We start from the raw sequence: 12,374 nt of genomic DNA, 5'->3' as shown, positions 1-12,374 counted from the left end.
TCCTGTGGTCCCTAGCAGGCTGCTCCTACTAGGGGTTTCATAGTATTTTCTCCTAAGGATCTGTGTGGCCAAAAGAAAACGCCAAAGGTTGGAATTGGCAGGGGACCTGAATGTTAAAAACAGTGTGGTTTGGCCCAGGGCAGACTGTTTTGGCCCCATGGTGGCACCCGACCGTCAGGTCCTGATGGCAAGTCTGTGACTTTGGCCTTTGTTCCTGATCCCCAAGCTCTTCTTTGGGGTCATGTTGGCTTGAGGAGTGAGTTCTCCTGGGCTCCTAAGTGCCCTGCACCCACCTCCTGCCTTGTGCTGTGGGATGGCTGTGACGGCATCTTCGGCAGCTCCGGACTGCTGAGATTATTTTTCCCTTTTTGTCCCCCCTTTGAAAGAAATGGAAAGATTGTGCAACAAGTAATCTGAGAGTCCTGGGAACAGCTGTCTGGGCGGGAAGGAGGGTGAGATTTACAGTCTCCGAGCCGCCAGCCTTTAGGCTCCCAGGCTCCAGTGATTAGGCCCCAGTGGCTTGCTCTGTTGCTTCCGGCTCATCCCTCTTTCCAGGCACCCTCCCCACCTTGCGTCTTGGGAGGCCCCCGTTTGTCTTCAAGGTCCTGGCTTTTTCTTTTCCATCTGTGTGCCCTGGAGAGCTTTGGTGTAGGTCACCTGAGCGCTTCTACCCTGTGCTTATGCCCTGGGGCTCAGACACTGTCAGCCCCAAAGTGGGAGCTTGTTCCCCCACACCACTGAATGCAACCACCCCCCACCCTATCCCACACAGGAAACCGCACTCACTTCTAGGGCAGCTCCTCCAGCAGCTGTTTGAGCTAGGTCCCTGGAGCTAGGCAGCCCTGATTTCTGTGACCAGTTAGTGGGCATAGAGCAGGGTGGGGGGCACTGAAGGTATTTCCTTTGGTCTTTTGGGACTTAATTGTTTTGCCCTCCTCGTTCTTGTGTTTCCATTTGGACCGGAGCCGAAATTCCTGAAAGAGCCTATTTTTGTCACTTGTAGTAAGGGTCATTTCTGCTGACAGGGCCTAGAGACATGAATCACCAAAAGAAACCAAACAGAGGCATGAAATTGGGGCTTGATGGGGATAGGGGGTTGCATAGACCCTTCATGGCTTCTCTTCATAGATAAGGATGCTGTGGGCTCCTCAGGGCACGGGCCTGGTCTGTGGGGCCAAGCTGTAGTTCAGGGAGGCGATGCTCCCACAGTTGGGGATTAGGGGATGGGGAGGTGGGTTGGACTTCTAGCTGCGTTCCCAGGCCACCATGTATCCTGTTCTGCCCGCCCGCATGCCAAGAAGCACGCTGTTGGCCGGTCCTGGCACGTCATCCGAACCCAGCTAGTGCTTGGGTTGTGGTCTTTTGTTGAGCTTCAGTTCTGGCTGATGACTGAGTCTGCTTCAGGGTTTAGTACTCGGATAGGATGGGGGATACAAATGCCACTTTTTCATGGCCATCCCAGGTGGGCTGTGGGTAGAGCTGTGGCCTCCCCTGCATCACCCATGCTGGGATCATGTCTGCCTGGCTCGTGGGGCCAAGAGGGATGTCCTCGGACTCTTTGTCCAGCCTTCCACTCCATCACATTGCTGATGATGGACTCTTTCCACACAGCTCATGTCCGTCTTCGGAGCACACCCTCCTACCCCAGCTACCTGGGCTGGGACAGGTTCGGGGAGATATGGTCATTGCTCTTGGATTTGGGCCTGGTCTTATAGTTGCAGTGGGAGCACACTCCAGCTATTTTAGTCTCCTTGTTTCCTTTTCCCAGGATTGGAGCACGTGGGTGTTTCTTAATAGCTCCAGGGGGAAAAGGAATGCTTGATGTTTTGGAAAGATTTGAGCCGGAAAGTGCAGGCAGAGGCCATGGGGTGTTCTTCCCAGACAACCAGCCTCAGCTTCTGGCCCCTGGGGTCTTTGAGGGACTGGATCCCAGTCCCATCTTGGGGCCCGCTGCTGTCTGCTCCAAGGGTGTGACACTTACCCTTGGGAAAAGGGAGAAGCCCCTGGTAGGGGTGGGGGTGGAGTGGAGATAGGAGGAGACCTGGAGGATGGGACTCTAGCTGGTCTGCCTGTACTGTCAGGTGACCCTTCATACACCCACATGCAGGAGTCACAGCTGGAGGGACTCTGGGGCTTCGTGGGTGAGGGTGAGCCTTGTGGAATGTGCTCTGAATGGTAGGCCGGCTGGTGGGTGGGTTTTTCCCACGCACACACTTGAAGACCATGGGAGTGCAGTGTTGGTTGCATCCGTAGCTCTAAGAGAGGCATCCGCTCTGCTGTGTGGGTGGGAACGGGCCCCATGCCCCTCCCCGACCAAGGGGAAACACACTCGATGCCCTGGGAAAAGGAGGACAGTTTTGCTCCTCGGCCTGTCTTCATTTTCTTTTTTTCCCCGGTGATAATTTCCCAGTTATACACAGTGTGTATAATTGCTTACTCTTTTTATAATTTGAGTGTGTTGTTTTTGTTTTGGAGGGGTGGTTTTGGTGGTTTTTGTTTTTTGTGGTGATGGTGGTTTCTTGGGGTTTGTAGGAATGTAAAAATGAAGCTGTTTGCTGGAGGTCCTGTACTCCAAAGCCCCTTTCTGGGGGATTTTCTTACCTCTGTCTAGGCCCTGAGGAAGGGCTGGCATCACCTGCATGAGGTGGACAGTGTGCAGAAAAGCAGATCCAGCGGGGATAGGCTTAGAGTCAGGGGTGCCTGATTGGTGTGGCTCACCTGGCTGGTTTTCAGGAGTGATGGCAATTAGGGCAGGCAAGGGCACCTTTCACGTTGAAAGACCTTTAGGAAAGGAAATGCCAGCCTGCGCTCAGGGAGCACATGGAACTTGTTACTGGAAGCAGCTGTTCTGTATAGAAGCATAAACAGGGCCCTGGGTGGTTTTGGAGACATATGCTGGAACTGTGCCCATTGTAAAAGGAAGGTGGGTCTGTTGCCGCAGGGGGCAGGGCTCCTAGGCTCCAGCACTGTTCTCTCGTGCCCTGTCAGCGGGCAGGGCACAGGAGACTGGCTCGGTCTGTGGTTCTTCTGTTCTTGTGACTTGAATGGTACATTCCACACCATTTCTCTCACACTGGTTTCTCTCTCCCTCTATGTAGGTCCTGCCTAATCATTGGACACGGACTCTTAATAAAACGGTCTTCAGTTCCAGATTCCTTCCCAGCAAGCTATAGCTTAAGTCCATTTTCTTCTGTGAAAGGGACAGGACTCCATCAAGTTATGGAATTCCTCAGAGCCCTGGGCCTGTCCCCCGGGGTGGATTAGTCATGTCCAGCAGTACACGCCTAGTCCCGCCTCCGGGAAGGCTGCCTGCTTGACTGGCCACCCGGGCCTCCTGTGTAAAGACTGCCTGGCTGTCCTGCCCAGCCTCCCTGGTCGTCTGGGGTCTTCTGGGTGGGTGGCATATCCCAGCGGGTGATGACAATCCCCCCTGTACACACATACATGTGGTGCTGCTCTGTGTGCAAGGCCCCATCACAAGTATGTTTTCTCTCTTCATCCCTCCCTCTTTGTCTGAATCCTGACCACTTTCTCCTGGACCTTAAAATAGCGTTAGGCCAGGGAAGGTCTCATTCAGCCTAAGGAAGAATAATACTCTTAACATCTAGAGTTTTCCCCAGTGAGGAACAGGGGCCTTCGGGGCAAGCCTGGTTGGGCCTGGAAGCTCACGGGGCTGTCCCTCAGCATGCCCTCCCTCTGGTGGCTTGTGAGGCTCCATCAGCTGGAGGCTGTCACCAGCTACAGCTGACTCCCAGGCCTCTGGAGTCTTCCTTCTGTTTTCATTGTTCCCATTGTTGCCTGTTGGGCATTTTCCCAGCTTTTTTGGCCTCTTCACCTAAAGTCACAGAGGGGAAAGTACCTCTTGTGCTGCCTCCCTGTCCCTCCCAAGTAATCGGAAGCAGGCTGCAGTGGTCAAGAGCTGCTTTCAGGAGGGTCCCTGCCGAGGGGCACTTGAGGAGAAACAGCTGTACAGCCAGCTGACCTAGCCCTTGAGTCCATGATTCCTGTCCCCAGTGGGGTGGGGTGCTGGGCTAGTGGACACGAAAGGGCTCTCAAACCCAGAGCACTGGACCAGTCTGTAGTGAGGCCATCCAAGCCCTCGGGCCTGCTCCGTGCCCATCTCTGAGGGGTGTTGCCAGTGCAAGCCCCCTCCCATTCTTCAGTGCCCTAGAATAATGACAGCCTGAGGGGCTAGGGCAGACTGGGGTGGCTGCATCATCCAGGCCCTCTGAGAGGCGCTGAATAGGATTTTTTGCTCTAAAAATAAATAGTGGCCCTTTTTTGGTCATGAATCCAGCATTTCAGCAGAAAACTGTCTGATGAAAAGTCCCCTAAGGAGCAGCATCTGTGTTTCAGGGAGTGCCCTCCCCCCGCCTTTTTTTTTTTTTTTTTTTTTTTTTTTTTTAAGTGTAGTTTGTGTGTATTTCTTCAAGGCCTGTAGCAATTTCCTGGCATCTTGGAGCCTGCCTTCTGGAGCTGGAAGCAAGTTTGAGGACGTGTAGTTCACCATCAGCAGGCCCTTGGGCACTGGCCACCTCCAGTGCCGAAACCCTGGGACCCTTCTTCTGGGCTTTGTGTTCTAGATCCAGCCCCTCCAGAGCCTCCAGGGCCCTGCAGTGATGTTTGCAAGTTCCTCTGGCCAGTTGATTTCCAGTCAAGCTCCATTTGCCAAACAGACTATTTTGAGCTGCCCTTTGGCCTGTGCCTGATGTGTTCCCAGTGCAGCTCGGCCTGGCTGGAGCCAGGGGGCTTCATGCCCGGAGATTCCCACAGGACAGTTGGGAAGCTGTTGGCATTGTCTTTCTGGGAAGATTCTGCTGTCTTGGAACAAATGGCAGCCTGGATTCCCACAGTGTCGGGCTGTGTGCTGCCCCACCCCTTCCCACACTCGTGCATACCAGCTATAGCCACAGGCCAGCTCTCCTGCAGGGTCTTTGCGCCCTTTCTGTCTGTGGATCCTGGCCTCCTTGCCCATGGGGTTTCCATCTGTCAGAGAACTTGATCTTTAGACTTCAGCCGGCACCTGAGCCCAGTGCCCCAGTAATAGAGCAGAGAGAGCAGTACCCATTCCTTATTGGCAGCCTCCTGTGTGCGGGCAGGGGGACATGCCAACTGGGCCTTGACACACCAGCTGGCCTGCAGGGGCCTGAGGAGTTGCTGTAGGAGGGGTGGGTGGCCTGTGCCTCTGCTCTGCCCTGCCCTTACTCTCTCAATCCTGTCTCCTTCCCTTGAGTGGGGGTGGGGGAAGGGCGGGAGGAATCAGTGTTTTAATCAGATTTTACAAAAAAACGTTTTAATTCTTTGTACAATTATCATCCTATGTAAAGATTAAATTTGTGTTGAGTTCAAGATTTTCATGGAATAAAGATCACACAGTACTTGAGGCCATCTTCATGTAACCCTTTCCAGAGAGTTTTGTGTGGGGTGTCTTGGGGCTGGTGTGTTGTGAAGCTGTGCACTTCCTGTCTTGTCTTCCTACCAGTAACTCCGACAGGAGGCTCAGGCCGTGTGAGCCAGATGCAGCTGTCCCAAACAGGCTCCAGCACCCCTTGGTGTCCCCACTGCCAGCCGCTGTAGTGTCCTCTGGTCCTAGAGGTCTGCTATACACCTCCCACTGGTTCTCCCAGTCTGTGCCTGCCCTCTTCTCACCAGCACTTCCTCATGGAGACCTGGATCTGGGACACTTCCCAAGGCAGCCGCTCTCTGGAGCTGCTGGGACCCTGCTGCATTTTGTCCCGATGAGTGTTCATGTGGGCCTCTCTGTTCCCCCGCTGCGGGGAGGTAGTGAAGGCTCAGAGCCACCATCCCTCCTTTATGGTGGATAAAACAGTGCTTTCCCTGGGGCCATGAGAGGACAGGCCACCCCAGCTGTCTCCCCACAACATGGTGTCTTTTCCTGGTCAGACTTTACCCATTGGCCCCTTCTTACTCCAGTTCCCGATCACCCAGTCTCCCAAAGGCCTGCCCAGTGTGTGAGCAACTGTTCCAGCCTGCCTCGAGCTTCAGTGTATGTTACTGGAATCTGCCGGGAGAGGGTACCCATCCTGGAGGGACCCTCGGCCCCTTCCTCTTGCTCCCTTCAGCTCAGTGGCCTCTGTATACCGTGCTTTCCCCCAGCGCATACAGGGTCCTTTTGGTCCTGGGCTTCCCACCTCTCTAGTTCAGCCTCCTTTACCCCCCAGCTGCCAGCCCCATGGCCCTAATCCTGCAAGTCACTCAAACTGTTCCCTTTTATGTGTCCCACCCACAAGAGTGTTCCTCTCACCTGGTTTCCTGCTGTGACCAAAAGTGCCCTGAACCCTGTATCCTGGCATCTCCAGTGCCCAGGTTTGAGGCTGGGCATATGGTTCGCGTGTCCCAGACATCCTCAGCTGCTGCCATTTGTATGAGGACGTGTGTCTGTAGCTTCTGAGGTCTGTGTCACACTGTCTTGTCTCTTGCATTGAGTGGTGAGCTCTTGCAGGGCACGAGGTCCCTTCTCATCCCTTTTGGTAGCACACTGTACGCTGTGGCTGTGCACCTCACAGAAGCTTAGTCCGGCCCTCCTTGAAGCAGCTGCAAGTGGAGGTAGCAAAACATGTGTCCTCCCAACACCAGCAAGAGCCGGCGCCCTGGCAAGGAGCTTAGGGAATGCCAGGCAAAGCCATGAGGTGTCTTTTGGTGACAGGAATTCAGAAGGCACCATGGGTCGCACCTCCCACCTGGTTGGTGACTTCATCATTTCCTAGCCCATGAGTACTACTGACTGGTTCTCCTCTCCCTCTCTGGGGTTTGCACACCAGCTGGTATTGGTGAGGGGCAAACACCTGGCAAGAGATGGTTAGCACAGATCTGTGGAGCGGGTGCCGAGGTGGGCTTGTGCTGGCTCCTGCACATTCTCTGCAGGGCAGGCCCACCCTGGATGCATCCACGCGATGGCAGCAACCAACCATCAGCCCCTGAGGGACCAGGGCACACACGGCAGGGAGGGTCCCTGCAGTGGCTTTGTCCCAACACGGGGACTTATCAGAGGCTGGTCTCCCATGAGGACGGGGGTACTGGTTGGTGGCCTCCTTTTGCTGCCAGTGGTAGTGAGCACCTTCCATATTTCCTGCTGGTCATTCCCGGGAGACCAGCCTGTTTCCGTCCTGCCCTCCCCACAGTGCTCGCTCTGCGGCCAGGCCTCTTGGCGTGGGTCAGTCCCGCTGCATGCTCTCACCCCCAGTTGTGCATCTTGGCTTCCCCTGGGAGGATGGGAAGGAGCCCGCATAGAGGGCAGTGCAGTTGGAGGCTACCATGCTGTTACTCTGTAGCTGTGTGACGGGCAAGTGCCTTAATTTCTCTCTGAGTCTCACTTGGCTAATCCATCAAATGGATGTGATGATTTCTAATGTCAAGATTGTTCCACAGCAAAGCGGGCTGGAATGCAGACACTTGGGTCACCATAGTGGCGTCTGACCAGCAAGTAGGGAGACGCTGGGCGAGGAGGTGTCTGTAGCTCAGCTCCCAGTGTGCCTGGGTGTTATCCTTTCATGGAGCCAGCTGGTGGTCTGGAAATTGGCAGGGAGGCTTTTCACTATGTCCCCCACTAGGAAAAGCGGCAGGCAAATGTGTAGGTGACACCCCACACGTTTTCCCTTTTCCTGAGGCTGGCTCCCATCCCAGACAGAGCCCAGCTACCCGCCCAGTCACCATCACTGACCCTTCTCCTGAACTTACCCTACGTTTTCTCTTTGCTCTGCCTCCGAGGCGAGGCCAGCTCACAGTCCTCTGCCCCATAGCCTCACCACCTTCTCTTTCCCTCTGCAGAGATGGCTCCGAAGTCAAAAAAGAAGGGGCACCCCGGGAGGGAGCAGAAGAAGGTACGTGGTCTCAGGGGTGTCCTCCAGCAGGTGAGCAGTGGCCACCTGCCATCGTGGGCCCTGAGGGTACCCAGGTGTGTGCCGCCTGCCTGATACCAGCCTGTCTGTCTGCAGCACCATCACCACCACCATCAGCAGATGCAGCAAGCCCCGGCCCCTGTGCCCCAGCAGCCCCCGCCGCCACCCCAGCAGCCCCCGCCGCCTCCACCTCCACAGCAGCAGCAGCAGCAGCCCCCGCCCCCACCACCCCCACCTTCCATGCCGCCGCAGGCAGCCCCCACGATGAAGTCCTCGCCTCCGCCCTTCATCGCCGCCCAGGTGCCCGTCCTGGAGCCCCAGCTCCCAGGCAGCGTCTTCGACCCCATCGGCCACTTCACCCAGCCCATCCTGCACCTGCCGCAGCCCGAGCTGCCCCCCCACCTGCCCCAGCCGCCCGAGCACAGCACTCCACCTCATCTCAACCAGCACTCGGTGGTCTCTCCTCCAGGTGAGCTGCAGCCACACCTGCTGAGGTGTGGGGAGGCCCCCTTCCATCCTGCTCTTTCACTGTGATTAGGCTCTCTGGGCAACTTGTGGAGCCCCCACCTCGGCTATAGTTGTCTTGCCTCCCAAGGGGAGGTCACTGGCTTCCCTGAGCTGTTAAGGATACTGTGAGCCCCCGAGGCACAGGCTCTGCTATTTAATGTCCCCATACTGAAGATACTGACTCGTTTCTTTTGGGCCAAGCATTGTGTGATATGGAAAAAAAGATGTGTGCGCCCCCTTCCCGCCACCACCCCAGCTCCAGGTTGAGGATGGAGATGCTGGGACACACACAAACACACACACACACACACACACACACACACACACACAGCCACACCCACCCCTGGGGGATTCAGGGAAGACCTACACTGAGACCTAAAGGGCAAGTGTGAAAATAGGGAGCAGCTGAAGGGAAGGGAGGAAGGTCGGGTGCAGAGCGCAGGGCAGAATGGCAGCAGTCGGGAGCCCAATCCTGTAGACTTCTCTGGAAACTGTTCTTATTCTGGAATTTGTGGGAAGCAGAAGAGGGCCGGGTGAGATGACTAGTTGGAGGGAAACCGGCAGGAAGTCACGATGGAGCAGGAATGCTGGGCTGGGGTCACGGGGTGCAGAAGCTGTGAGCCTCACCGCCACGCCATCCTGTCCTTCCAGCTTTGCACAACGCGCTGCCCCAGCAGCCATCGCGGCCCAGCAACCGAGCCGCCGCCCTACCCCCCAAGCCTGCCCGGCCCCCGGCCGTGTCGCCTGCCCTGGCCCAGCCACCCCTTCTCCCACAGCCCCCCATGGCTCAGCCCCCCCAAGTGCTATTGCAGGAGGACGAAGAGCCACCCGCCCCACCCCTCACCTCCATGCAGATGCAGCTCTACCTGCAGCAGCTGCAGAAGGTGCAGCCCCCCACACCACTACTTCCTTCCGTGAAGGTGCAGTCCCAGCCCCCCCCCCCCCCCCCCCCCCCCCCGCCCCCCTCAGTGCAGCAGCAGCTACAGCAGCAGCCACCGCCACCCCCCCCCCAGCCACAGCCTCCACCCCAGCAGCAGCACCAGCCCCCCCCACGGCCCGTGCACATGCAGCCCATGCAGTTCCCTACCCACATCCAGCAGCCCCCCCCGCCCCCGGGCCAGCAGCCCCCACATCCGCCCCCAGGCCAGCAGCCGCCGCCGCCGCCACAGCCCGCCAAGCCTCAGCAGGTCATCCAGCATCACCCTTCTCCCCGGCACCACAAGTCGGACCCCTATTCAACTGGTAAGTTGGCTTTTGCCTCTGGGCTCTGGGGAGGCTGATGCGGACCCAGAATTTTGTCTTTAAAAAGTCAGACTGGTCAGCTCATACTTTAGGCTGAGGTGGCTTCAGAGCCCCACCTTAAAGGCTCTGGGTTAGTTGCAGAGGTTGCTGAAGGGGGTAGTCGGTGCTTCACATAGCATTGTTATCTGGGGTTTGTCTGGACTTGTAGCTTGTTGACTGGGAACAAGGTCCCCACTCGTCCTTCTCTTGGAACTCACAGGAGCATTACAGTACATCATGATCCTGCTAGGTGGGGAAGTCAGGGCACACTTCCTGGAGGAGGTGAACAGAGGGTGAGCCAGAGCTAATTTAACAAACAGGGTGGGGAGTGACGTCCAGGCAGAGCTGGGGCAGGCCTGGGCAGCAGGGGGCTGTTTGGGAACTTGTAGGAGCAGGTGCTGTGCTCTTACCGAGGCTTACCTGGTGGGAGTCAGGACCTCATGGGAGAGAATTGGGGTAAAGCTGAACGGTAGCTTGGGTTGTAGTCGGCGGCCATTTCCCGTTCCCTGCCTCCACACTGATCCAGGCTGTCCTTTTTCTGTATTAATCAGGCCACGCCCACTTGCTTTTCCTGGCTCTTACTTTCTAAGTGTCTGTGACCAAACTGTCCCAGCCTCAGCAAGGGAATTGTTCCAGTCAGTGCCTCATGGTGTGGTGACACGTGAGGGTCAGGGTTGAGGCTCCTGGACTTGGCAGTGCAGACCACGTAGCCTGGCTAGGGAGTGCAGGTGCCGCCTGCAAATCGAACAACAAGGCTGTTGATCTTGGGCTGTGACTGCTCTGGAACCTAGCAAAAGCTGCCAGGTGCCAAGTGGATTATTGGACGCCCTGAGCCAAGAACAGCTGGCTGTCCTCCCTGGGAAAGGCTGGTGCTGGTCCCGGTCCCAGCACCTGTGCAGCTGTGCCTGTTTCCACCCTTAAGGAAGGCCAGGCTTCCCTGGTGGGGGCAGTGATGAGCAGATGAGATAGATGCCTTCCGTAGAGCTAGTTCTCGCGATGGGGCAAGTTCCCTCTGATGACCTATGCTGTGAGTCTCCAGACCCACCTATCCTGAGCTCCCGTGGCCTGCGGTAGCTTGGGGTGGGTCACAGGGAGCCATTGTGGCTTGGAGCACAGCTGGGGACTTTGGGCCAAAGGCCAAGTTGGAGTCCCAAGGAGGTACATCCCTGGGCACCTGGCCAGCTCGCAGGCACTACCCCTGAGCCACTGGGCTCCCCTCTAGCTGCTGTTGGATGAAGCCACTGGTAGGCGGGTGATAACCTACAAATCATAGATCCAAGCATCTGCTTACCATCACCCAGTCAGGCCTCAGCAGGTACTGCTGAGGGAGCCACCCCAGACAAGAGAGTGTCACCACCATGTGCCTGCAGATCCCTAGGCCTGGACTGGGGCCCCGAACACCAAGGCTGGAGAAACCAGCCACATAGGGCTGGGGACCAAGCTGCATGTGTGCGCTGGTCTTCACCACCATGTTGTCTTTGAGCAGCTGTTCTGCCTTTCTAGGGTTAGAAGCAGGTTCTGGCTTTAGAGAGATGGGCAGGGAGGGTCCACCATACCTGAGGCATTGTGGTCTGTGCCAGGCCCGGGAGAGCTAGAGGAGGGCCAAGGGTGTTGCTATCTCTGCTGGCAGATAGCAGCTGGCATCTGCCTGGAGAAGGTCAGTGGGAGGGCCTGCATGCAGAGCTTGGGTTAGATTGTTCAGTGTGGTGAGGCACAAGGCAGGACTAGGAGCGAGGTGGCTTTCTTTTGTGGACGAGTGTGGCTTGTCCCATGCCGGAGCTGGCCAAGACATGTCAGGGATTGAAGCAGGAGGGTGTTCCCATGCTAGAGTAGGTAGAAGAGGCAAAGGCAGGATTTAGCGACTGTGACCTAGGGCTGTTTTCTCACCAGTGAAGCTGAGGTGTCAGATCTAAGTGCTTTGATGGCGCTTTCCAGGCTCCTGCTTTGTGCCAAGTTAACTTGGACCTTATGGCTGCCTGGATCTCCACTCTCCCACCCACCCCACCTATGGTTTGAGGAAGGTGGGGGGGCTGGCCCAATTCCTGTAAGAACCACAGGTGGAGGACCTGATCTACCAGCTCTGCTGTGGTGTGGGCCAGTTCCAGGCATCCCCCTTGTGAACAGCTTGCAGGCTGAGTTGTGTGGGGACGGTCTCCCGGGGATCCAGTCTAAGGTCCAAAGCATTTGTCCATGCAGGCAGGTTAAGTCATATACACGGACAGTTGGGAGCCCAGGCTGTCTTTGTAAGGTTACTGCTGTCCACTGTCTCTGTAAGATTACTGCTGTCCTTTTTTTTTTTTTTTTAAAGATTTTATTTATTTGTCAGAACACGTGTGCACGACGGGGAGTGGCAGGGAGAGGGAGAAGCAGGCTTCCTGCTGAGCAGGGAGCCCGATTTGGGGCTCGATCCCAGAACCCTGGGATCACGACCAGAGTCAAAGACAGACACTTAACTGACTGAGCCACCCAGGTGTCCTGTTGATGTCTTTTGTATTTAACCCAGGCTATGCATGGAGCCATCTGGAGAACTTTTAAAAAGTACTCAGGCCCAGACCTTACCTGTGACCAACTACATCAGGATCTGCACTTCTCAGAGATGCCTGATGATTCTGACACATAGGGGCATCAGACACCAGGACTGAGCTCATGGCTCCACAGAGCCCTGCTGTACACTGAGCTAGGGGCCTGATGTGCTTGGGGCTCAGGCAGTGTGGGTCTCCCCCAGGT

The 12,374-nt window shown here is 56.4% G+C and overlaps 1 protein-coding gene across 4 annotated transcripts in view; it reads left to right on the top strand.

Annotated features, from left to right (window-relative positions):
* LOC111144354 (bromodomain containing 4) overlaps positions 1-12,374 on the top strand; it is a 92,281-nt gene that overhangs the window by 77,344 nt on the left and 2,563 nt on the right. For all 4 annotated transcript variants that reach the window (XM_022498618.1, XM_022498614.1, XM_022498616.1 and 1 more), the window contains exons 12-14: positions 7,789-7,841; positions 7,956-8,328; positions 9,018-9,608. In XM_022498618.1, the coding sequence (XP_022354326.1) occupies positions 7,789-7,841; positions 7,956-8,328; positions 9,018-9,608 (1,017 nt within the window). The remainder of the gene's footprint in view (positions 1-7,788; positions 7,842-7,955; positions 8,329-9,017; positions 9,609-12,374) is intronic.

The sequence above is a fragment of the Enhydra lutris genome, unplaced genomic scaffold, assembly GCF_002288905.1.
Source record: "Enhydra lutris kenyoni isolate GAN:26980312 unplaced genomic scaffold, ASM228890v2 scaffoldscaffold10, whole genome shotgun sequence".
NCBI lineage: Eukaryota > Metazoa > Chordata > Mammalia > Carnivora > Mustelidae > Enhydra > Enhydra lutris.
This window is presented reverse-complemented; position numbering and strand designations above follow the sequence as displayed.